Here is a 26,760-nt window from a genome sequence, read left to right as displayed (position 1 = left end):
CTAAATCACAATAATTTTGTGGTGCTGAAATTCTAAGAAAAGTTCAGGTGGATTCAGAAGTTCTTCAAAACCAGAAATTACAAATATTAAAGAAGTACTGAAGTATTTTTAAAATATCTAAAAAGAAGAGCCTCTCTAAATTTTTCACTCACCCTTTATTGACCCTTTCCTTATATCCCAGCACCCTTCCAATTTCTTTAGAATCCCATTTGCTTCCGTTTGCACAGGGTATAACCGCCAAGCTCCGCTCCACTGCTCCTCGCCACTCCACTCCCAGAACAACTCCTGCAGCATCTTTCCCTTATCATTCCTCACGCCCCCCGAGTCTGCAGCCGCACTGCACACCCCCATGCCTCTGGCGGGTCTGGTTTGCCCCCTCGAGACTTAATTACTCTGTGTTCCTACTAAGATGACTCCAGCCCCACTTCCCTCCCAGGTGAAGCAGAAGACAGGCACCTTGGTGAGGGCTGCGTCTGGCCCGTGTAGGTTTTCTGTTCCCCAGGCCACTGCAGGGTACTCTGAAAACTGCACCTGTGGGGAAGGCAGCCCAGCTTCTGAACCCTGAGTGTGAGTGTGTGTATAAAGACAAGAGGGAAAGAGGGACCTAGTGAGCCTCAGGAGGGAATACTCTGCTGTACGCGGTGTTTACCCTGTTCTGTCGGGTGCTGAGGAGGAAGTGGTTACTCTAACCCCAAGGGGAAATGCTCGCCTGAAACAGGAAAATGGAACTCTTACTACTTTCCACTGGCAGCATGCAAGAAGCCACCACACTTGGAAACGCCTGCACATGCAACACCCGAGAGCTGAGTCCCAACACCACAAACCCTCCAGCACAGATCAGGACCCAGATATAGGCCCCCTTTTTCCAGACACATCTCGGCACTGCAAAATTCTCATGCTCATTTCCCTTAGCCCTAAGCAACCCGAAGGACCAGGAGCCCCTGGGGTGGAGGAAGAAAGGAAGGAAGGCTGGAAGGCCGGCTGGAAGGACCCCTAGAAGGGACACCCAGCTGGTAAGGATGAAAGCCCAGGCTCTGGCCACAGTCCTGCCACTGAGTAGCAGTGGGACTTTGGGCGAGTTACTCAACCCGCCTGCTTCTTGGCTTCTACTTCCTCCAGAGAAAAGGGATAGTATTAACAGCACTGCTCACATCCTTGGCTGCTGTGAGATTCATATGGAGTAGGGCATGAAGATGAGGAAGGTTCTCTGGAACACTAATGTGCCCTGCAGAAGCAGGTCATTACCAGCAACAGGATCAGTCTTTTTAAAGCTTCCTTGAGCACTGACCTCTGGCTCCTCAAACCCACCCACTCAGCTATATTTCCACTAGAGGACTTCCCCAACTCACCCTTCTGAGTCTTATTTACAGTTCTGCCCACAGTTCTGCAGAATTTCAGTAGGACCTCCTATAGAGAGAGTCTGGTCAAAGGAGGATTAGCCAGACCAAATAGAGGAACAGGGCAGAAGCAAATGAAGTTACCTGAACCTGGGCCCCTGCCCCCTTCCCTACAACCCAAAGACAAAGACTTCACCTTCCATGCTTATTTGCCTGCTTGGAGGGTCAGAGTGGCCCCAGTTCTGAGTCATATTTTCCATTTACTAAACTGAACATCTGGCTGCTGCCTGATGCTTTTCTGTGTATACTTTTTTAACTCACAATTACACGCCAGACAATTGTGATATTTAAAGCAATACAGACAGGATAACCATGGACCCCCACCCCCACCCCACCCCACGGAGCTCATGCGGCAATGGCAGGGTGCAGAAAGAGGCTGGTGCTGGCTCCCTGAGAGTCAGTCATCGTGGTTTCAATCTTACATGTAAATTCTAACACAGAAAGGCCACAGCCAGCAGGTCCATGTGCACTCTTAGAGCACTGGTGAATTAATTCAATCTGAGATTTCCTTGGGCCCTTGGGTCCCAGGAGCTATCTACTGTTTCATCTCAGCTGGAGACAGGGCCCTTAAGGAAAGACTGAGTTCCAGGGCCTTCTCTGCCCCCATGTGACCTCAAGCAGGCCACTCAACCTTCCCAAACCTTGGCTTTCCCATCTGAGAAACAGGGATTAGAACAAGACGGGCCCTGCCTCCTCCCAAGGTTACTGTGACAGCCAAGTGAGGAAATAGATGGGAAAGTGCTTTGCAAACCACAAAACATGTCCACGTGTGAGGTTTACTTGGCAACAGTGCCTGTAGAACAATCCCTGAATTTGTGTTGTGTTTTAATCTGTTCATAGACATGTATCTATTTTGATTGAAAAAGAATTTAAGGTATTCTTAAGCAATTTCTATATACAATCAAGTCACAGAGACAATCCACTGAACTGGGTAGCAGGCATTGGAGTTGCTATTAAATAAGAAAACTGCACATCTTTCACTCTTGTTTCTGCTTTAGAGCTTCGGAAAGGACTCATGTGTGTTGTGTTCCCTTTGGAGAAGAACCACACTTATCATCTCCTCCTCTCCATCCCCACTCCTCCAGAGCACCTTGGCAGCTCCTCCCCCAACCCTCAAACCCTTCTTCTTTGGCCCCAACGCTGGTTTGGAAGCCTAGAGCTATTTGAAACTATGTTTTCCTAAAATCTGGAGGCCAAAGGCATCCCCATCATCCTTTCAGGAGGGTGTTGCCCTCAGGGAGGGAGAGCAGGAATTTCCAGGACACACAAAGGCTCATTCTGCTCACAAAGGATATTTACCAAGTCAGTCGCACAAATTTGCCAGAAAGGGCAGAGCTGGGCCAGCCTTCTGATTCACGGCCTGGCTGATTTGCCATTCTCTATTATTAGTACCCCAGGCAAGATGCCACCAGGTCGGGAGAGACCTCTGGGTCAAGGTGGAGGAGGCAGGAAGAGGTGTGTGCAGAAGAGAAGTAGGAGGAGCTGTTTGAGGTTTCCCCCCAGAGAGGGAGGGGGCAGAGGGGTGGTTAGAGCAGGCTCTCCCTCTAGGTTCTCTCACCTCAGCTGAACTTTGGACAGGCCTGGCCCCAGGACCAGAAACCCTGGAACTCAGACCCACCCACCCTGGCTGTGGCTGGAAGTGGTGGAGGTGTGCTCCCCCTGCGCCTCCTGGGCTGGCTCAGGGTCATGGAAGCCTGCTTGCTGACTCCCCCGCCTTGAGCTGTGCAGGCGCTGCACGATGCAAGAGCCCAGGGTAACCAAGACAGCGGAAAGGTGGAGGACCCCTCCTTCCATGGCGAAGAGACCTGCCTGCTGCCTGACACATGTATGTCCCCTCCAAGGGACACTACCACATAAGGAGCACCTTCAGATACACCAACCAGCCTTCATCCTTCACCAAGTGGGTGTCCTCCTCAAGCTACAGACAAGAAAACAATCTTGGAGAGGCCAAGTTGCTTGGATAAGGATGTGGCAGTTGAGGGGAGACGGTTAGCTTCGCCTTTGTACATCTCATAACATGTTGTTCCACTTGTACACGTATTTCACTTGTATTATTTCACTTGCTATACTCAAGCTTGTACAGGTTATCAAAGAAGATGAAATGAAGGAATTATTTTTTAAAGACACATTTCCAGTCAGTTGTGGAGTCTATATTTAAACAAATTCGTTCAGTTCCAGACTGTGCTCCCTGGCCACACCTCCACACTTGTTCAAACCCAAACTGGGACCTGGAAGCTGACAAAGATTACGTTCCTAACATTATTCACATGAAGATGTTTACAAAAGAACTGATAACTAAATGGCAACTCGTTATAAAACGTGACAAAAATGGCCTGTGGAAAGTAAAATGAAATGATACAAGATGGAAACTAGCTGCCATGAAAACTCAGGACAGAGCACAGAATCAGTGTCACAAGACCTCAGATTTTCACTCAAGAGGGGAGGAAATAAAATTGCTGTGCATCGGGTGGCAGACCTCTTCTAGGATGCTGCCACAGAGGGAAAGGGCTGAACCCCTGTAGGAAACCACCCAGTTTAGTGAGTGGTAAGAAGCATGGTCTCTGGAACCAGGCAAAGTGTATGTTGTGGCTCTGCCCTCTACTAGCTGTGACTTCAGGCAAGCTTGTCTGTGCCCCATCTGTTCTCTCATCTGTAAAGTGAGCCTGGGTCACTTTGAGATAGCACTCAACGCCATCTGGGTGTTCATTCTCATTATTTTTAGTTCCAGGAGGAGAGAAAAGTGGGGATTATCTACTCCAAAAGAAGCCTGGCTGGGCTAAGGCTCTGGGCAGGTTTTTGCATGGTCTTGACAACTACCTTCAAACATACTTACCCTAGGCTGCTCTCACAAAGGTTTCCTGTGTGATGAGTGAGGCCTCCCAGAAAGTGACAGTGGGGGTGTCAATTAATACTCCAAGCAAGAGAAACAGGCAGGCACAGAGGGCATCCCTCTAGCTAGCAAGGGGCATTCCTCAGGAGGCAGATCCCAGTGGAGGTGCCACTGATGGAGGAAGAATAGTGGCTGAACAGAGGACAGGTCCACAGGAGAAGTACACAGTAGGAGTGTCTGGGCCAACTTCTACAGGGACAGGTCCGTGTGTCCCACAGAACTGGGTGCCACTCCAAGACAGCTCTCTGCTTCTCGATGTATCTCCTTGCTGGTGTTTCCTTCCAATGGGGACAGCATCTACTTGGAATTTTAGAAAATGTCACTTTTTTTCCATTTGTAAAAAGAACGTGAAATGCACCAGAAGTCCAAAGACTTTCAGATGCCATTGCTAGCATCCCCTCTTCCTTCCTCAGCGTGGAAACAGCCATCCTATTGAGTGCTACAGGAGTGTGGGAAGGAGCCTGGTTTAGAGGCAGGATGTCTGGGTTCTTTGGTCTCAGGGCTGCAGCTAATTCAGCGACGCCTAGGAAGTCATGTCACTTCTCAGTATCAGTCCACAAAACAGAAGGATTAACCGCATGAACTAAAAAATAACAACAGGCTCCGAATTCCGTGGTCTTTGAATAGTCTCAAAAAAAGCTGAGTTGTGGAGACTGACCTGCATTAATATTCTGCTTCCATTTTGAAGTGGTTTTTAAGGAAGACAGCAGGTAAGAGAATGGAAATGTTCTTCCTTATCAGTGTAACCCGAGAGAATAGACTTAAAATCGCATTTTGACAATATGAAAGCAATTTTTTTAAGTGCTTAGAAAAAAAGTCCAACAAGGTGAGGATAGATGACTTTTCATTTCTTTATAGTTTTCTGGACTTATCCAGTTATGTACAGTGGACGTATAATGCGTTTTAAGCAAAGTTGTTGTTTTACGTTTTATTTCGCTGGGGGTAGAAATAGACTAACTTCTGTAATTCCATTTTTCACCAGCGTCACTTGCTCTTACTCCCAGTCGGGAGAAACCAGACAAGAATTTATTAAAACGATGTGGAGGGAGAGGGAAATGTCCAAAGCTAGAGCCTGTTTCGGTACTGATACCTCGGCCCCGCGGCTGCCCTTCTGACACGCCCACGGACCCAGCCATCTCCTGCCCCACCCACCGCCGTGCGGACCCCTGGGCCGCTGACCAAGCAGGGGCCGCCCCACCCCGCCCCACCCCGCCCCACCCCAGCGCGGGGCGTGTGAGGAAGGGCGGGTCCCCGCATATGGGGGCGGCGCCTAGCGTGTGGGGGCGTGGCTGCGCGACCTCCGAAGAGCGCCTGCGCGGTGAAATTTAATTCGCACGCTTGAGCTCTGACAGGTGGCATCAGGTTCTTTAAATCCCTTTGGCAGGACGGTGGGAGGTAGGAAAGCCCGAAGGCCGTCGCGCACCAGCAGGAGAAACAGCCTCTTTCCCCTGAAGAGACGCAGGGGGCTTTAGGGCCCTCGTGCCCGAAACAGTGAGGGGGTACTGGAGGGTCGGCTTTACCGGGACCAACTGTGCTGTTACCACGACTCTTACTGGAAAGGAAAGCAGAATCTCAGTTTGGCGAGGAAGGAAAAGGGCTCCATTTTACGTGATGGCAACTTCTCAGAGAGCAGGCTCACTCAGGCAAAGAAAAGGCTGATGGAGGGAGCTGTGCTCCCAGGCCCTTTATATGTCCTCTCTCCCGGAAGGACCCATGCTGTCCTCTTGCCTTGAAGCCCACTGGCTGCAAGAGTTTACCTGTCTTCGAAACAGAAGAGGGAAAATGTGCCACTTCAGCCCACCCCAACACCCACACCCCTTGTGAATAAGCTGAGTTGGTGTGTCCTTCACTCTGCTAAGAAAAAGTCCCCAAATAGGCAAAGGCCAGCCCATGAAGTTATTAAATCATTGCTCCTGACTGCCCTCTGAAAGCAAAATTATTTGTGCCTGGTGGCCTTTCAGCTGAACACCTTGGTCAGAAAATGAGCATGCATCTCCCCTCCCGTGTTGGACCCAGTGGTCTGGGGAGGGGATCTAACCCCCGCATTCTCAGCCTAGTGGGATGGTGCTAGCTCCCAGAGAAAGGCCAGACAGCTCCCTTCTTTTCAGGCTGTGGATAACACTCTGACCTAGACCAGCCCTTCTGTTCCTGAGGGGTGGGTGTTGCTCCATTTACCATGGGGTTGGCTAGCAAGTTTCCATTGCAGAGCAACAGACATCCCATCTTTAAAATAGGGTAGAGCAGGAAGGGCAAAGAATTAATATGCATTGGGTGTATACTGTGCCTGGCCCTATGCCAGAACTTATATGCATTCTCTCAGCTACTCTCCACAGCCACCCTAGCATGAGTAGAAATTTTTATAAATACAGAGCCCAGATCCAACCCAGGCCTGCCTGATGTAAGGCTATCTCCTTGCAATATGCTTGGGGCACACAGAGGAACACTTTCATCCATGTAAAAGATTTCATTTAAAAATTAAATATAGTCTTTTATTTTAAAACCCAATTTGAATATTTCTGCACTGTGCAGGTATGGATCTGTGCTTTATCCCTTCCCACCTGTGACATGTAAATGCCTCAACCCAGGCAATGAAAAACAGAGCGAATGCAGTCTATTAGCAGACCATCTTTTTGGCAACCCTGCAAATGCACTGTCTTGACAACACCCCACCTCCCCCTTCAAAACAAATGTCTGTATTCTAGCATCTGTCTCTGAGAAGCCCAGGTGGGGAATTCAGATGCTGCTTATAAGCTTATAGGATGAATGACACATTAAGTAAAAATTCAGTGGCATTAAGTAAAAATTCAAGAGGACAGCAGCCATGTAGGGAGGCCACCTAAAGGTCAGGATGAAGAATTTCTTGTTCTCCTGAAGGATCCCAGGCAGCTGCCTCTCTCTCACCATCATTACTCAGGAGCACCAGCTGAAGGCCTGGTAGGCGAATGCAGTGGCCCTTAACCTGGGCTGCACATCAGCATTCCTGGGAGCTTTATAACCACTGTTGCCTGGGTCCCACTCCCAGGAATTCTTACTTAACTGGTTTGGACTGCAGTCTGGCATGGGGACTAGTTAAAACTCCCATGTGTTTCTAGTGCGCAGCCCAGGTGAGAACCCGTGGGTTGGTGTTTGGCCCAAAAGAGCTGGAAAAACCTAAGTAACATTCAGTCAGCCATTCAGGGTTCTTGGGAACAGGGAAAGCCCAAAGGGACTTAAGTTGTTTAGCAGTGGAAGGCAAGGTGGGACAAAGGTTTTGGGGCCAGGCAAATGGAAATTTGAATCCTAGCTCCCGCACTTTGCCCAGTGTGTGACCTAGGCAGAGCCACTTAAAGGTTCTGAGCCTTAGTTTCCTCATCTGTAAAATGTGGGTGGTAATGCTTCCCTCGCAGGGCTGTTTTAAGGACCTAGCCATAGCAGGACACTGCCTGGCTCATGCTAGGTCCTCCATAGATGACACCTTTGACAGCTAACCAACTGACTGCACTCAGGTTAACCTGTGTTTGGTGTGAAGAGATGCCGGGGGCGGGAGCCAGAGATGAGGGAGATTCACACTTCCTGAGGGAGAACCTGTGGGAAATGAAAGAAGCTAAAAATGGTAGGTGGGCAGCAGCTCCAGCCTCCAGCATGCACGACTTTTGTTTCCCAACTCCTGTCCCTTTCTGGGGAACATACATATTTATAGAGAGAATCCAGATGCATCTGGCCACAGCTCTACCTCCCAAGGTGGGTGGCCATCGAACTGGCTTGTGTCACCCTGAATTGCATCTTCCAGGTATGCCCCAGGACCCACGCCTACTCTCTCCCTCCTTCTTTATACCCTGATGCTCTGAGAAGAGCCAGGCCCAGAGGGGGAGCCAAGGTACCACAACCTGTCACCTGTTCAGTACAAAGGTGTGTGAATCTGTGTGGAAGTGGCAGACCTCAGGAATCTGTGACAGGTGTCCCAGGGCAGAGAGGTCAGGGGAGCCCCACTCAGGAACTACAGTCCCTATTTGTGCCCGAGCAGCCCAGCTGGAAAGACAAAAGGCCCTGCTGCTAACGTGACTTCTGGTCCTTTCTCTCTGTCCCTTTGTCACACCATAGAGTTGATGGAGCTCCTTCACATACATTGTTCCTTGTGCTCAAAGCCGCCCCAAGAGGCAGTGGTGTAGAGTGAGAACACCCAGGTTCGCCAATAAGAAAAAGGCAGTTCAAGGTCACAGAAGTCACCAGAGGCACAACCAGGACTTGACTCATGTCTGTGTACCAAGCCCCCATTCTCTCCACCGTGCCACACATCCTCCCTCCCCCCTACCCATTTCAAAAGCCTTCCTGTTTGCTGTGCAGTGGAAGCCAACCGTGAATGAGGGGGATGGAGGGAGGAGGTGGCCGGTTTGATTCTCAATTCCCAAACTGGGCGTTTGGGCCACGTGCCATCCCCTCTCCTGTGCCTCTCCTCCACCCTAATCTGAGAGATGGCAAAGCCACCTGCCCAAGGCCGGGGCAAAGGGGGACTGAAAACCAACCACCAAGAACTTACAAAGCCCATACCCCAGAGCACAGTGTTCATCTTACCAAATTTCATTTTAAAAAACAAAAGAAATGAAGGTAGCACAAGATATTTTACAAAAAGAGTTTATAAGCTGCTGCCCAAAGTGGGAAATGGTAAATTGGAGCCAAAGACCTGAATATCTTAATACCCTGGGGTATGTCCCATACTGACAAACCTTCAGGCTTTCTGGGTCTCAGGGAGATTTCCAATACAAAGAACAAAGGAACCTAATAGAAAGACAGCCCCCTACAGCACCCAGTTCTCAGCAACTGAGAATTCTCTCTCACCTGTGGCAGGAAGGTCTGACATGGGCTGTTAGGAACAAAACCCAGGGGAGTCAGGTGGAACCAGCGCAACATTACAAGGGAATGTGGAAGCCCTGCAGAGTCGCCCTCAAAGTGTTTATGGCGGGAGAAAGTCTTGCTCTTCTGTTGCCAGGAACTGTCCAGCCAGCCTGCTTGGCACCAGGCTTCCAGAAGGAGACGAGCCAGCCAGGGAGCAGAGCAGCCAGCCTGATGCTTCACCATCTTCTCTCAAAAGCCTGTGTAGGATGCCTGCAATTTGGATTCACAGAGCAGAGGAAGGGATGACAAAGGTAGCTAGGTTTGATTTTTTGAAAATCAAACCAGGTTATAAAATCTGAGATGGGCATTTATATGATGCAGTTCATGCAAACGTGAAAATCATCCTTGGCCCAGAACTCAGATCTCTCAGAGCCCTTCTCCTTGGACAGAAAGCCCACCAGGGGAAGCTGGGGAACAAGCCCTCAGGAAGGCCTGCCACAGGGAGACAGATGAATGCATGTGAGGCTGTCCTGCCTCATGCTTTCAAAATGGCATTTCTGTATAGTATTCATTTGCTCTTCATGGAGACTCCAGAGGTGGACAGGCATTCACATCTAACACAAAAAAAGAAAACCCAGGCACAGCGGCCTGAACCACCTGCCTGGACACACACAGGTGGGACCAGAATCCAGAGGCACCAAAGGCCACTTGCTGCTCCGTCCATGACGGTACCCTGCCTCCCGCCCTTCGCCCCCAGGCCATGGGTCAGCATTCCTGGGGTGGCAGAATATTTAACTCAAGAGTCTCTGTTTCTCTCCTACAGCCTGAGCAGACACTAAACCCAAGGTGGGGAATGAGGGAGGGAGCCTCCTGCACACCAGGAGGGATACAGCCCTTCAAGGAAACACCGCAGTAAGAGGCATCAGGATGTCTCGGTCCCCAACATTTCCTCTCTATGCCTACATTTGTTGATGCTGCTTTCAAAACTTGACGTCTTCTTATCACCCACAGGATATTTTAATTTCTTGAGACTGTGGCACTTCAAAATTCAACCCATGCTGACCTCAACGTGCAGTAAGCTGGTACATGTGCCCCAGCTCTTCTCCACCCCGACCCCTGTGTTCTGGAAACACTAGCCCACTCACCATTTCCCGGTCCTGCCACATTCGCTCTGGTCTCTTGGAATCTTACATCCCTCCCTGTCCAGCCACCGAAATCCAGCTCAACAGTGAAGACCAGTCTCAACCGTCCCCACTTCTAGGTGGCCTTCCCGGGTAACTCTGGCCACTGCAGGGTGGAAGTCAACCCTCCCCGCCTGGCCCCGCTGTGCCAGCTCCCTGATCTGATCGCACCTCCCGTGGCCAGCTATGCCGCCAGCTCCTCCAGAGCAGCCCTGGGTCTCACCCAGCTGGAATGTTTAGCATGCAACAGGTATTTAGTTCAGTGTTTATAGAGTGAACTAATGAAAAGCCCAAACGCACTGTAGAAAGAAAAAAAATCCCCTTTCTTGTTCACGAAGCTCTAGATCCGGGGAAGCAAAGTGGCTTGCTTCTAGGTGCTGGAGTACAAGGGTCGACACCAGCCTTCCGGCCCAGGCTTTCCAGACAACATGGAGCACCGGGGAGCTGATACTGGGGCACATGCGTGGGGCAACAAGAAGGGGGAGGATGAAGACACCCACCCAGGCGAACAGGCCCAGGTGAACAGGTGAGCTGCAACAGGAAAGAGGAGCCATGCAGCCCCTAGATAAGGCCCAGGACTCCCCAGGGAACTCTGGGAGCACTGAGGGCAAGCCATGTGGGTCAGCAGGCTTCCCAACCAGTTTTGTCTGCTGTGATAAGGCAGTGGAGGTGGGTGGCAAGGGCAGGTCACAGAAGCACCTGCCCTTGATTCACCAGTGAGGCTCCAGCTGGAGAATATCTCCAACTCCCTGGCCACCCAGAGGGCCTGATCTCATTTCTGCTGTGTCTGGTATTGATTGGAAAGGAGGTTGTGTTGGTTACCAAAGAGAATGGAAAAATTTTTCTGGGTTCCCAGACATACCATTACAGAAGTTGGGTCCTCTGAGTATTTGGCAGGACGGAGTGGGAGATCCACTTCTGGCTTTGGGGGAACAGAGAAAATGCTGAAGCAGGAGACCATGTGAGCTTCCTGAAGCTCAGTGGGAAAACATAAAACTGCTGTACGGCCCTCCCCATCCTCTAAGAGCCTCTACAGCCAGGTGACATGTCCACCACCTCTCGGCACAGATGTCACACAACATTAAACCACCATGGAAACAGCCAACCAGAGCCCTCCACACCCAGCCGGTGCTGGAAGGCTACTTCCTGGCAGAGGCTTCCTTTGTGAAATGTGATACACAGCTCTGCACATGTGGAAAAGGACATCCCAAAGGGCAGCGGTGTGTGTCCAGCCTTCCTAAGGGTCGTTCTGTGTGTGGAGTGTGGACTTGCCCCTGTGCTCTTAGGGCGACTGGAGCCAGGCCTGAGTAGTGCCCGGAAGGCCTGGAGCAGAGTGTGAGGTGCAGATGGGTGCACGGCTCAAGGGCCTGCCTGAGCTTCCCAACCGGTTCAGACTGAAAGGGTCCCCATTAAACACTGGCTACCCCACTCCTCTCCCCCAGCCCCTGGCAACCACTGTTCTTTTGTCTCTGTGAGTCCCAGGCTCCAGGACCCTACAGTCTGAACCTACAGGGAGGGCTGAAGCAGGGCCATGGCGCCTCACTGATGTGACACCAGTCATTTGCTGCATGGACTTTTCCGTATTGTAGTCAGTTAGCACAAAGGAATGCCTAGAAAAGGAGTCCTCCTACAGCATCTTTCACACTTGGATTGAAACAAGTGCAGAGTGGAGCCAAATAAACTCTGGTCAGGAAGAGAGGGCAGAAACAGGGCAGAATGCTGCCGAACATTTAGACTCAAGAGATGCAGCCCCATCTGTGATTTGTGCAAAGAGCTCATTCCCAAGCTGGCCCTCGGCCACCACAGCCCTGCTGTAGCCAGGTCATCCCAGCACAGGAGGCCCAGGTGTGCTGCTGGGGAGCAGCTGCTCAGAGCAGGGAAATGCCATCTGTGTCTCTCAGTCCAGGGGAGGAGCTCTCCACACAGCTTCTTTTACCTCAAGTACTGGCCTTGCTGCTCTCCTGTTTACCCTTCCATCAAGAGTCCTGACAAGCCAGGGGGCAGGGAGAGTTTCTCTAGATATAAAACAGGACTTTCATACCCTGCTGCGTAAACTTGGAGGGACATGTCTATACACCTCAGCCACTCTACAGAGTACCAGCTATTCAACCTGTCCACCTCACAAGGAGGCAGGGGAGTAGGCCTTCATCTCAGCATGTCACAACCAGCCTCTTGCAATAGCCAAAGGTGGAAATGACCCAAGTGTCTGTCGATGGATGAACAAAATGTGGACTGTAAACACAATGGAATATTATTTGGCTGGAAAAAGGCAGGAAGTTCCAACACCTGCTACACCACAGATGAACCTTCAGGACATTAGGCTAAGGTAAATCGGCCAGCAGCAAAAAGACACAGTGTGATTCCACTCACAGAAGGTCCTGGAGCCTGGGACTCACAGACACGGAAGAACAGTGGTTGCCAGGGACTGGGGGAGGGGGAGTGGGGAAGCCAGTGTTTAATGGGGACACTTTCAGTTGTGGAAGATGAAAAGAGTTCTGGAGATGGATAGTGGGATGGTTACACAACAATGTAAGTGCACTCAATGCCAATGAAACATACACTTTAAAATGGCTAAAATTGTAAATTTTATGTATATTTTACCACAATTTTTTAAGAACTAGTTTCTTCTCTTTGGGGATAAGGATGCAAATTCTTTTCTTCAAATTAACTGTAGACACATTTCTAAGATTCATTTCATCTATTCTCTTCCCAACCTCAAGCCATAGGTTTTCAATGACAGTGGTAGGAGGTAGGTAGTGAGTGAATGAGCATGTCTGGGGAAAGCTCTGCATGCACAAGAAGGGGGCATTTGAAAATCAGTCCCAGAAAATCCCTCAAGTGTTCATGAATCAACGGCATGAAGGGGAGGGCCTAGAGGGAGCAGACATTCCCCCCACTCAATTTGCAAAAGAGTATTTCAGCTAGTGCCTTTGGCCCAATACAGAGCACTTAATTTTAATGCAGGAACAATGAAAAGACTGCTAGCCTTAAGATTATGTCTTAAGGAAAACTGCTCTCTGACTAGTTTCAGCTTTCCCTAACAAATAGCAACACTGTAATGCCAAGCAGCCAGGCATGCCACCTGAATAGCTGTGAACTCTGCTTCCAAAAGTCCCATCTCTCCCGATCACATTACTGCACTTGATGTGTTTTACTGTAAATGACTCCAAACCAAAAACAAGCACAGAAGAGCACTGGATTACATCGGCCTACATGCTAAAGGCAGGGCTCACTGGGTCCCCGGAGGTTCACCCGAGGCCCACCCTAGAACAGAGCATCCTGGGACTTGCTGAAGACCAAATGTATGACCTACCAAGGGCAGCGATGAAAAATGACAGCCCTGGAAAGACAAGTTCAAAAGGTCTGGGAGGGAATCAGTACTCATCAAGGGCCTGCTATGTGTAAGGTGCTGTACCTTAATTTGTTATAGGGTCTTCATAACTGTTCAGAGTCCGGTTCTTAAAAGAGTCAAGTAATATGCCCAATAAGCAGTTAGCATTCAACTCCTAGGTTTACACTCTTTCTATCACACTGGCTGCCTCTCAGAATCTGAGTTGTTTTTGGTTGTTTTAATTTTTTTGTTCAAAAAAAAGAAAAACAACCAAAAACCATGCTTGCCTGGCTTCTAAAAGTCTCCAAGTTTTCCTCAGGCCCCAGCGCAGCCCAGCCCAATTTTCCTTTTGGGTAAAAAGAACATCATCCCAGCTGCTATGTCCCAAGTCACATGAAGTGATGGGAAGAGATATCACAAACACAAGTCCAAAAACCTCTTTAAATAAATAGAAAAGCAGAAATCATCGTTAAAGGGGTAAGCTTCTAAAGAAAGCACTGCCACTCTGGTTCTGCAGCCCTGGAGTCCTTAACATAAACCAGTGCTGACCAACCCCCACTCCATGTTGCCATGGAACAGATGAGGCTGAACTTGGTCTCCAAAGCCTAGTCCTCCAGAGAGCCTGGGGGTCTGGGTAGTATTTCTGGGCTAGCTATTTCTGAGCCAGCCACTGTCAGGGAAAGTCACATCAAACCACTGCCTGGCATATGAAGTAAGACAGAGCTGGAGGGTTCATGTTGTTCCAGAGATTTATCCTTCAAGTGAAATTGGTAATGCCCAAAATATACATGTAAATATTCAGATTTGAGGAACAAGCGAACTTCTTTAAAATGAAGAAAGAAGGAAAAAAAGTCCCTGTGTGGCCACACCATGGTGTGCATTTTTGCCAGTGTGAGGCTGCCTCTCATTTCTCCTTTTCCTATTTTCCCAATGAGCACCTACAACCAGGTGACATAAAATCTCAATTCCTAGCTCCTAAATCCATGGCTTGGTCTTCTCCTGGACCTGGGGACTCTTGCCTCAGCTGAAGTCCCTGACAAGCTGCCCGATGCCTGACTGTGATCGTAGCTGGTCAGGGAACAGTGCAGGCATTCTGATCCCAGTTTGGTGTTCTTTTGTTGGGAGATGTAAGAGCTATTCAAGGCAGCACCATTACAACAGACCCTTCTGGTCAACTTCTGTGAGCAGAGCACAGAGCCCTGCTTTCTCAGACGCTGAAGTGGACTTCCTGCTGTGAACAGTGAGGGCCAGGAGCCCCAGAGCAGGTATATGAGACACTGAGCAGAGGCAGCCTCAGGCTTCTGGAAGTGGCCAGGCCTCTCCACCATCTCTTGCCTCCTCTCCTGCCTTTTCCTGACAGGTCTAAACGCAATGCTGTCAAGCAATGCCGAGAAGCTCTTTGCACCCAGAGCCTCGACTAAGAATCATGGCTTCAGAATTTAATTTCTAGACTTTAGAACCACAACCTATGTGATTCTACAGACCACTGCCTGCTGCTTGCCTAACCTTTTTAATCACAACCCACCGTAAGCAATTGAATTTACAGCATGTACCAGCATATTCCTCACATACACACAGAAACTGAAAACAGAAGTTTCACAAAACAGCACTTACCACTGCTTTGTGCAATACACTTTGATAATTCTATTTCTTTAAAACATATTGGCTGCAGCCATCTATGTTGGACCCCCATTTGAGGGTCATGATCTGTAGTTTTAAAATTGCTGTGGTTCTTAGGAGCCAGTCCTACCTTAGTTAACATCTTGTGCTGACTTCATAGGTCAGACAGAAGGTATACACTAGGGGGTTGATATGGAGCTAATCCCCTTTCCTGGATAACTCAAATTTCCCCAATAAAGACCCACACTGGTGCTCTTAAGAGAATTCGAAATATCCCATGGCCCCAGCAGACTCTCACAGCATATCCTGCTTCCTATCCTTGTCTTCAAGGATAGCCCTGAAAGAACTCAACTGTGTGTTCACAGAGCCATTGCTAATAACTTTTAAGATAGTGCAGAGAATACGAAAAGGGTCAGAGGACTAAGGTTGGGTAAATATTTTGCCTATTTTGCCAAAGAGGATTCTGGAGGCTTGCAACTGGCAAACATAGGGCTGGATTCTAGAATAAGTGATTTGTGAATATTTACAGGGAAGAGCAGAAACCACTAACAGTCTAAATGAGTTCAGTAAGGGAAACTCTCAACAGACCAACCTCATTTCTTCTTTAGATGCAGGCTATAAAACCAAGAAGATGCTGCAAAGCATATATTTAGATCTCATCAAGTTGCATGAAAAGACAGAGAAATAAAGTCTGTATCAGAGTGCAGTTGTATAGTTTTGAAGCTGTCTGAACTACACCCTAGAGGCTATTGATCCTGGACTTGCAGGGACTTTGAGGAATGCTTCTATTTGGCCCCCAAAGGGTTCCTTCCTGAGTCTAATCCTAGTTAACCTTTAGATCAATGTCCTCTTTAATTGTGAAGAGCTACAGTTCTAACTGGTATGGAGTTCCCTCAATAGTAACTGAGAACTGAACACGCATATGGCACTCTGAAGTTTTATCAAGTGCTTTCACACCTCTTATCTCATTTGAGCCTCACAAGTTGGAAAGCCAGGTGTCATTATACTCATTCTGCAGTAGAAGGAATCAGGCTCAGCCATCAGGGTTTCTCAACCTCTGCCAAGTGACATTTTGGATGGAGTAATTCTTTGCTCTCCTATGCACTGCAGGATTTGGCAGCATCTCTGACCTCTACCCACAAAATGCCAGCAGCACCCCTGCTTACAGTAAGACAGACAAACATGTCTCCAGATATTACCAAATGTCCCCTGAGAGCCAAAATCACTTCTGGTTGAAAATCACTCTGTTAACTGGCCTGGTTAAGGTCCAGAGTTTAAAAGTTGCCAGGGCAATATTTGTGTCTCTTCATTCTTCCTATCCTCTCAAAAAGCTGGGAGGAATAATGAATACAATCAATCAGAGGAGTCAAGATTATCTTGATTGAAATGCTATATGCCAAAATAACTAAGAGGTCCTGAAAGTCCTTATTTTGTTTTGAAATATCCATCATGTGGAGAGAGGCTGGCGCTGGTGTATCAGCAGTTAGGAATGGTGGAGGCGGGGGTGGGGGTGTCCAGCTCTTGACCAGCAATCCAGGCCATCTCCCACTCACCAGCCCAGCGCTGCTGCCCTTGCATCGTTCTTGCATCCTCTCTCTAATCATTTCATCTTCTGAGCCTCAGTTTCCATTTCTGGGAAATGAGGATAACAGTATATCTAGCTCATCATTTTGCGATGTGGTTAAATGGGAATTAAGTGACACACACAAAGTGCTCATGAGTAGCCACCAGCTGTTAATGATGACCCAGCAGGTAAGTAGTAACCATACGTTGTACCCTGAAGGCTCCCACCTCTGACAAGATGAAGACGTGGCAGGCCTGGCCCTGTACTTCCTCTGTTCTTCCCTGAGGACACCACTTTCTAGTTGGGGCATTAGCTGCTGCTGTTTTCAGAGTCCCTTTGGAGACACAGTGACCACTAAAACGACTTTCTCCAGAGCAGTCACTGCTGGCATTGGCAATGAGAAAAAACACGACCACAATACCTTAACATCCGGGAGGGCTCTGAATGGTTTCTATTCACACTTGTGTGAAAGGTTTCATCACACTTACTAAGGTCACGGAATCTCAGAGCTGAGACAGTGTGGAGGCATGTTGGCCCAAGCCTCCCCCTTTGGCCTGGGTCCCCAATTCCCCCCTACCACCAGGGGCCTGGGGGGCTCAACACAGCCCATCCCCACCCCCAGGAAAATATCCTTGGCATGGGTCACACTCAATGATGCCAGTTTCTATAAGAAGGACAGGTACAATATCCCTAATTAAAAAGAGAACACAACCCTGAAGTTCATTCATCTTGGGAACAAATCATACCAGCAGCCACTAAACAAATGGGTTCGCTTTAATTTGGAGGTGTTAGTATCTGAGAGTACTGGTAATATAGTTTGTGGAACTAATAAACAGGGGCAAACATCGACTAAAAGTCAGTAAGTCCTGGAAGAAATCCACTGATTCAGGCAACGTGCCTGTCACACACCACCTGGTTAACCTTTCTGCATCTGCTTCCTTGTCTGAAAGATTATGGAAATAATCCTTGTGAGGCATGATTAAGGCATGAGGCATTTAAGGGCACAGTACCACAGTACAGTGTTTGGCAAATATTCAAAAAATGTTAAGTTTCTTTCCCCTTTCTCCACCAATAAGCAAATCTAAAAATATCATAAATATACAGCGCAGAAAACATAAGAAACAGAATTTCCTCCTTTTAGAGGAGTGAGCATTACAAAGCAGACAGAGCCCTGGTGTGAACAATTTCCTCTTCTCATCACCCCCCATCTGGAAGCCTGGAAGCCAGCGGGTGATACCTGCGCCAGAGTCTCCAACTCGGCAAATGCCAGCTGCCCATCCATCCCAAGGGAGCAGGGGAAATAACACCCCTTACAAGAGAACCAGGCTTCACGTAGTGCCCTGCAGCCTGAGGAGCACCCAGTCCCTCTTTCTCACTGTGATGCACAAGCTGGCGTGGGGAAGTGATTACAGGGAAGACACTGGCAACCAACTCCAGGTGGCATTAGTTAAAAATGGACACCTCACCAGGTTCCTCTGCACAGAACCCGCAACTCCCTGGGCAACAGCTGCCCCTGAGCACCATGGCTCTCCAGCCTTGCCTGGCACTGTGGGCATCAGCCATGCCCCATGCCAGGGCACTCAGAGAGGGCTGGGAGGTATCTCCTGGGTGACCTCACAGAGGCAGGTGCAGGTCCGAGGCAACGGGCTCCCAAGCTGAGCACCCAAGGGGGAGAGTGCCCACCAAAACCTAGTCCTAGAGGGAAGGCAGAACTGGGCTGTGTAACCAGGCCTCGGCTCCATGTTATCACATCATGGTGGCCATGAAAGTAGAAGCATCAACTCAGCAATCATTCCAGGGGAGGTTTCACTGAGACCTTCAGCATGGCCAGAACAGCATGGATGTTAAGGGGTCCCAGAAGGGAACTAACACCCTCTCGAGGCAGGCCTGGTCACGGCCACCAGACAGGAGGCAGGGCCTCACGTGCTGTGCTCCCCAGACAGATGGAATGTGACCGTGTGCTGGGGGCGGACAGCACTGCAGGCTGAAAGGCAGCTTTGGGCTTGTCTGCCCAGCCAGTTCAAATGTTTTCTGTCCCCTAAATGTCATGGATGTAGCTGTCACGGAGCCAAGGGGCTCACCCACACTGGCCAGGGCAGCAGCTCTGCTGGGTTTCTCTTTGTTTCCACAGCACCCAGCATGGTACCTGGCACAGGATGAATGTCTGGAAAATCTCTGTTGACGTGAAAGATGAGAAAGGTCACCGACTTACAGAGTCTGTGCAGCAGCTGCTTTAGGCAGTGGGGCAGGCGAGCAAAGCTGAATGAATGCACAGGTGCTCTGCAGCCTCCCTTAAGTGGGGGTGTGGATGCCCTGAGCCATTTAAAGGAAGGACACCTTTTGGAACCACAAGGCTGGGAAGTGTGTGCCTTTTCATCTTGCCTCTCCCTGGACTCAGAGCAGGGCCCAACTAAACCACGCCTGTAAAAGACAGAGGCCCCCAGGACAGGTATTACTCACACATGTCTGAGTGGGTTACAACTAATCCACCAGCAGCTGGAGAAGAATGGAAAAGGGAGACTCTTCCTGTGGGTGGCCAGTCCCAAAACTAGGGAGCCACACACTGACTGACATCAGTGGAGGAGGAGGAAAGGCATCTGCTGCAGGAGGTTCTGAAGAGCTGCATCCTGGAGGAGAGCTGTATCCTAGAGGAGGCAGCCCTCTCCTGCCCCGGGCTCCTGAGCCAGAGCTCAGCTCTGGGCCTGGCTTCTTGTCCCGTCTGCTGACTGAGTACTCACAGGCCTGCTGATGGTCTCCAGTAAGAGCCCTGGGTGTCACCTCTGCTGATCTGGTCATGTCACCAGCTACTGGCCTCTCCAACCTGTCACACTTACTTGCTTAAAATTAAGGTTGAGCTGAGCAGCTCAGGAAGGAAGGGAAACCAGTACCAAACCAGAGTCATCTGGAAACTCTGCCAGCTGCTGGGGAGGCCTCAGAGAAGAGCTGACGGGCAAGGAACAATGCCTTAAGTTTTCCTCTGGCTCCTTGAACTCTCCATGGCCCTCTGGCCTCCTCTCACACCCACCATCTCCCGTAAGGAACAGCCCTGGCTTTCTAACATGCTGATAATAAGGGCCTATCAGGCCAAGAAGGAGGGAAAGGTCCCAAAAGGAAAGTACTTAGTGGACCATTTGTCCAGTAGGAAAACTGAAGACAGCAGCCTCCTGGTCAGCAGCACCATGACAGTGAAAGAAAGGTACAAGGAAAGGACACTGGAGTGTGACCTCTGAGGGTCGTAGCACTGCCAGGTCCCTAAGCAGGCTGCTGACAACACTGATTCGCTGATCTGACAACCTGAGAGTGGGGTAGTGTTGAGCACAGCAGTTACGAGCCCAGCTTCTGGAGCCAGGTGGCCTGTGTTCACACACTAGAATTTTCTCAGACACTTGAGAAATTACTTAACCTTTTTGTGTCTCAGTTTCCTCCTCTGCAAAATAGATATATAATAGAACTTACCTCACAGAGCCATTACAAGGATTAAATAAACCAAATTATTTAAAGCACTTAGAGCAACGCCTGGCACATAGGAAGTCCTCAATACTTAGCCATCTTTACTGTCAGCTTTCTGAGAGCAGCCCTTGCTTGGATATTCTCCATAGCACAGTGCATAGCACAGCCAAATTTAAAAACAAAAACAATTAGTCCCATTTACCACAGTATGCAAGGCACTTTACTTACATCACCCCCCGTCCACACACCCAATGCAGGAAATATTTTTACATAAGATAGGTATCTTGCCTAAAATGAAATAAGTAACTGGCCAGGCTAGAACTGAAACTCAGCCTCTTCCCATAGGCTTCTCTGCCTGATTAACTCCACCTATCTATACAGAAGCAGAAGGGAGCAGCCCAAACAGAAGTCAAGCAAAAGAGGGACAGAATACAAAAAGAAAGGCTGGGACCTCAGAAAAATTCCCTATCTTGTAAAGGCCTGTGTCTCTTTCTGGCCCTTGGTCTGCCACCATTGGCAGCTTTCTCCTGGGCTCTGGACCTGACTACCCAGGGCACTACCTGGCAGCACCCAGCACCTTCACTGAGAAACCAGCAACACGTGGTCAGAAATGGTTTTTGTGGACACAGATGGGGACAAGACCTCTCGTGACATCCCAGCCACCCAATGACATCAATTCTTCATGTGAACACGCCTCCAAGGACTTCAAATGCTCTTGGCACTGTGATAAAAGCTAACCACAGGGTCTGTGTGAGCCTCAGGCAAGGCTCTCTGCTCAATAAACCCAGAACAACTGCTGTTTCAAGAAGCACCGAAGCACCATTTCTACGGAACAGTAAGTACAATCCCAACAGGATCACTGTAAGATCCTGTGGGCTCACACCTTGCCACAACAACCCTACTTCCAGAATTTGACTTTTCCCATTCTTTCCAAGGACATCATCTCTTAAGCTCCACAGGTACTCGGAGACCTGATCAGAAAACTGTCAGCATGGCAGGGAGTAGGAGGAGCAGGGAGTCTTCCTAGAGGCTGCTGCTGACTGGCCCCAAAGCAAACTTCAGGGGCCCTCACTCTCTCACCCGATTGTGATACAAGGGCTCAATGTCATGACCAACTGAATCCTAAGTGACCTTACAGCTCAAGCACCATAAACACTCTGTAATTCTGCAAAACAATCAGTACCACATAGCCATTTCCCTCTCACTGATTACTCCCTTATCAGAAATCTTCCTCTTCTAACACAGGCACAAACTAACAGAGGTTCAGAAAAGGCAGGAAATGCTTGCCTTGGACCAGAGAAAATACCAGGGAGCAGAAAGAGGTGAGAAAGACTGCATCAGGTTTTTATTGAGCAGGGCAACTATTTCCTCAACAGAATGATCAACTTGCTGGCTCCCCCTACTTCATCAAGGTGAGGTACCCCTCTGCTGGGCTGCCTATGCTTTTAGGGTCTCATTGTACCTCTCTGTTAAAAGGGCAGGAAACTGGCCCTGTGCCTAGAGAGGTGCTGAGTTGACTACATTGGGCACAGTAAGAGCACAGATTTAATTGACTCGTTTGGTTCTAAGAAACCCGACACACAACTTCCCCACCCGCCGCCCCGTGTCTTTAGTGGGCAGGTGGTAGTGAAGACCATTAACGGGGTGCCTTCCCCACCTGCTCAGTCTAGAACCCTTAGACTAGAGTGGATGGGAACTGGAGACCTTGGCCAGCGTGCTGAGAGGAAAGAATTTCAAGAGAGCAGGTCCGAGCCGGCAGATCTGATCTGTACTTGGCCTCGCAGGCCGTGTTTTGTGCCTGTCTGCACTGCACCTTGCCCCAGCTCCCGCTGTTGGAGACAGGCGTCTGAATAACTTTATTCCTCTTGATTAAACATCTTTCCTGCAACAGATAATCTGACTGACCCCACTAAGAAGTCCGAGCTGCTGCAGCTGCAGGAGGTTTATTTTCACACCAGTTAACTATCCAGTGGCTGGAACCCTGAGATCAGAGTGAGGCAGTGATTTCGGGGAAGGTGGACGCCATCAACGTGGGCAGCAGGGAAGGGGCAGGAAAGGACCGCGCCCCTCACACCGCTCTCCACCGGGACCGGCCAGCGCCGCCTGCGTCTCCCCGGCCGAGGCCTGGGACGCCAACGGCCGCTGCTCTCGAAGGCCGGTCTCCGCCAACCGGCCGCCAGCAGGGGAGCCGCCTCCCAGCATGCTCGGCGTCGGTCACGTGACGGGCGGCTCCCGGGTGCCGGCGGCGGCGGCACCGGCGGTGTCGCCTGGAAATAGCTCTGCGCCCTCGCGGCGGGAGCGCCGGGCCACTGCCCGGTGCCAGGCAGGGCGGGCGCTGCTCCTCAGTCCCGGCCCGCGGGCTGGCGTGGGTGTGCAGGACGCGTCCAGCAGCTCCGCATGCGCAGATGCCTCAGGGTCCGCAGTCCACCCAACCGCGTCTAGGCCGGCCGAGCGGCTCTCGGCAGCGCCTGTTTATTGTCACTGCTGCTCGGTAGTTGACAGACCCTTTCCTCCTACTGCAAAGCCACACTGGATTCGGCCCAAGACTGAATTAGCAATTATCAACTCCCACGCCTTCCCACATAGCTCACCCCAAGAAGCAACGAACAACTCGGCCCCACTGTTGTTAACTTTGGGTAACGGCTGCAGCAGAAACTAACACCTTCGCGGCTGCAGACAGCACTGGCCCAACTCCACCCACAGTGTGGACAGGGCACCAGGTCTGCATCCAGCCCTGCCTGATACTTAACGCTCGTATTTCTCAACCTCCAACGGCAAGAGGATCAGGCTTTTCGCGCTATGTGTTCAGACCCGGAGAACTTGCGATGACTCGGACTTTACTTCAACACACTCTGCTCTAGGAAAAACGAGGGTTGCTCACGGAGTATAAGGAAAATAAACATGAACAGTACAAGCACATGAGAAAAATCAGCATGCCATAAAGTATCAATTACAAGTTACCAACTCTTAGGTCATTAGGAAAAATTTAACTGAGCAGACAACAATGAATCTTGTCTTTCTGGGAAATTTTCTGGGGAAGGCACCATTTTCTCACCCTGGAGAAACAAACAGAAAGACTGTGACAAAAGTACTGGAGATAAATATGACACAGGCAAAGAGAGTTTAGAGTGGCTTGAAACAAAGCAGTCCATCAATCTGGCAACTTCATAGCCAAGCTCTTTCCAGAGATGGCAGGCTACTTAAATAGTAAGTGGTGGAGGTTGAACAATGCAGTGCCCAGTCCAGAATTGAGTCTTTCATCTCCACAGCTGTTGTGGGAAAACCTGTGATTGCACACAGCTTAGACTGCATTTCAAATCTTGAGCTGGAATAAACATTTTTATAGCTGTGGGCTTCTTTTGCAATATGAAACAATCTCCTCATGAAACAAGAATTGGAAGAGAGAAACCCTGGCAAAATTGCGTGCTTTTAAGAAGAATGACAGCATTGCTCTTGCTTCGTCAGAAGTGCTAAATGTTCAAAGAAACAAGGACAACACCAAGGTAAAACCAGATTTATAGGTTCTCCACACAGGTCACTCTCCCACTCAGCAGGATCATCCTAAAATTTCGTAGAATATTTAGGAACTAATCCCTTTATCACTCACATTTTGCTGGTGAGAGGGAAAAGATTCCAGAAACATAAAACATTAAATATATATATTCTAATCTCTCTCCTTCCTGCCCAAGTCCTGTCAACTTCCTGGGTCAAATCCAGATATTTGGAAAAGGACTGTGTGCACATATACACATAGATCCCTTCAACTTCAGACCAGAAAGAACTCGTATCTGTGACTGCTTCAACCTATTCCAGGAAGCTAGGCAGGCCTTGACAGCCCAAGGCTGTGGGCATCCAGGTAACATCCGAAGACACTGGGGTTTTTGAAAACAGATCTTTGATGCCTAGTCATTTCTTACAGCTCCCTCTCAGGCAGATCATTTGAAAAATTTGAATAGTCCTTGGGAACTGGAGCAAAGCCTCTTATACAAGCAAGCTCAGAGGTGCTGGGAAAGCACTTTGATCAACAAGAAAAGGTGTTCTCCTTCTGCCAACTCCCAGGTACCCATTTGCTCACGAAAACATCAGTCCCACCAGCCTATTCTCTCTTGTTCCAAGCTGCTAGAAGCTAAGGGTCAGCAGGTTAAGGTCAAGAGCTACTGGGAGTTGCCAGGAACATGAGGGCAAATGTGCCCCCTCCCCCTTCCTGTGGTGTACAGGTCAGAAAGCATTCAGAACCCATTTCTACCCCACCAACCCTGAAAGATTTTAATAGTTTCCATCAGAGACAGTACAACATTTAAAAAGAATAAGATGAAGAGAAAGAGTATGGTATCCCAAAGTTGAACTCAACCCTGAAAAATAACAAATGATAAAAAACAAGCAAAACTACCTGATAGTGAAATGCTTTGGGCTGGACAGTTGTTCCCTCCCATTTCTATCCCTAGGTTCCTTGACTGGAAACTTGTTAGAACCTGGGTTTTCAGAGTTAAAGGGACCTCAGAGATCAACAAGTCTTTGGGTTCTGTAAACCTGGAGACTGTGGACTGGAGTTGAGATGGGCTTCTAGCCACAAATGTCCTGGAAGAACATGACATGCCAAGTGGTTTGTGAAACAGGCATTTCTCCAGGCACGGGGGGCACCACTTTCACCACTCTTCCCAAAATGGCCTAAAAGGAGTTAAAAACCATTGATCTGGTCCAGCTCTTGTATTTCACAGGTAAGGCCCTGAAAACTCAAATGAGCCCTCCAGGCGACAGAGTAAATTATATGTCACCTTCTAAAGCTGGTTGGGGCCTGGAGGAGGAGGAGGAGGAGGAGAAGGACACCTCATGAGCTTACAGGCCTTTTCCCTTTCCAATTACAAGGATTCCGTGAAGTCTCCAGCCGCCACTCTGTCTGGCTTTCTGGGCCTGGGTGTGTTAGTCACCATGCTGTTACCAAGGTGTACAGATGGCCAGCGGACTGGGGGTGGCTGGTTGTGGCCAGTGGCCAGCTAGCTAACACCCAGGCACCTGCTCGCAGCTGAGTTGCTTCCTGGGGGCTCAAAAAACGGGTTTTCAAAACATACAGTCTTCATAGGGTGAGGCTCAATTCAATCCTCAAAGGACCCATCACAAAGGTTGGTTACATACAAAAATTTAGTAAAAACCATGGCCCTCAAGTAACAGATGGTCTCTATTTCCAGGCCAGAACAATTAAGAACAGTTTCACAAGGGGAAAAAAAAAGACCTATTAGAATAAGTTGGAATGAAAACATTCCGGCAAAATAGTGATTTTAAGAGCAAACCACAGAATAGAAAAATATTTACAGGTATATATTGATAGCTTATTATACAAAAATGCTCTCAAGAGCCATCATTACTGCAACTCAGTTCCATGGCAGCTCAACAGGGATAAGCAGGCAGTTTACACAGGAGTCACTAAAAACCATTATCACAAGGAAACATGTAGAGCCCCACTTGTAAACTGGATTTCAAGTTAAAAATTTCAGGGACAATTAGATATACAAAACTACAAAGAAAACCTGATGGTGAGAGAGAAGTTGGAGTGCTACAACTTTGCTTTGGCCCTGTAATGGGTCCGTCTTTCCCGAGGAAGGTGGAAAGGTGACACAGCTATGCACTCTTCTTGGGCTCTGGCCGACAGTATCACTGAGGGGGACATTTCCCAAGGAAGCAACTAAAGGGAGAAGAGAAACAGTAATTTTTATGAAAATGCTCATTGTTGCATAAAAGCAACAAGCACATCTAGAGCATATGTGTGATGACGTACGTGGTATAGTGGCCCAAAGCTCAGACTCGGGAATCAGACTGCAAGACATTTCTGGAAACTCTGCACCTCATCTGAAAATAGGTTACGAAGAGGATTGAGTAAAATAGTCCACTGTGCCTGGTACATAGTAAGTACTCAAGAAAGTTAGGTACTATTATTATATATTCACTTAAAATAACAAGCAGATGACTTCTGTCAATTCATGAAAATGAAAATGTGAGGTGACATTAACACAATGAAATTAAAAGATAAAAGAAGTACAGTTAGACTACAATTGTGTAAAACAAAATTAGGTAGCATATCAGAAGCCAAAATGTACTTGGAATGAATGAAATCATTCCTTTGGTCAGGGTTACCATTAGATTCTTTATCTGTAACATCTGAGTCCATGTTAAAAATCAAAAGTAACAAAGAAAAGAATCAACATGCCTCAAACACTTTGAGGGATGAAGCAGGAACAGAGTAGGGGACTCCCCTGAAGGAGCTCAGCAAAATGCATGCTCAGGGAGCTATTCCAGGAGTCAATACTCAGTGTTTGAAGTAACCCCCGTGCCAGAGGCTGACTTGGGCACCAGCATGGGACACAGTCTAGTCAGTGAGACATAGGGGATGTCTGCTGGGGGTCTTCTGAGAAAGACATCTTAGACATAAGGTAAAGCCATCCCCTTTGTCCTCCACAACATGCTGTGAACACAGAACACCTGGACCTGCAGCAGCCATTCTGCAGCCCTGAGAAGAGAAG

At 48.9% G+C, this 26,760-nt stretch overlaps 1 protein-coding gene across 4 annotated transcripts in view; it reads right to left on the bottom strand.

The window, feature by feature from the left end:
- ITPKB (inositol-trisphosphate 3-kinase B) overlaps positions 1-26,760 on the bottom strand; it is an 89,813-nt gene that overhangs the window by 35,099 nt on the left and 27,954 nt on the right. Inside the window, exon 3 of one of the 4 annotated variants that reach the window (XM_073216741.1) lies at positions 9,205-9,369. The exons of 2 other annotated variants lie outside the window; for them this stretch is intronic. In XM_073216741.1, the coding sequence (XP_073072842.1) occupies positions 9,349-9,369 (21 nt within the window). In that variant the 3' untranslated portion in view covers positions 9,205-9,348. Of the gene's footprint in view, positions 1-9,204; positions 9,370-26,023; positions 26,090-26,760 lie in introns of those variants that run through there. One more of the 4 variants, XM_073216740.1, reaches the window with a different exon arrangement.

Source organism: Manis javanica, chromosome 11 (genome assembly GCF_040802235.1).
Source record: "Manis javanica isolate MJ-LG chromosome 11, MJ_LKY, whole genome shotgun sequence".
Classification (NCBI taxonomy): Eukaryota; Metazoa; Chordata; class Mammalia; order Pholidota; family Manidae; genus Manis; species Manis javanica.
The sequence above is the reverse complement of the archived record's forward strand: the minus strand, read 5'-3'. Positions and strand labels throughout refer to the sequence as shown.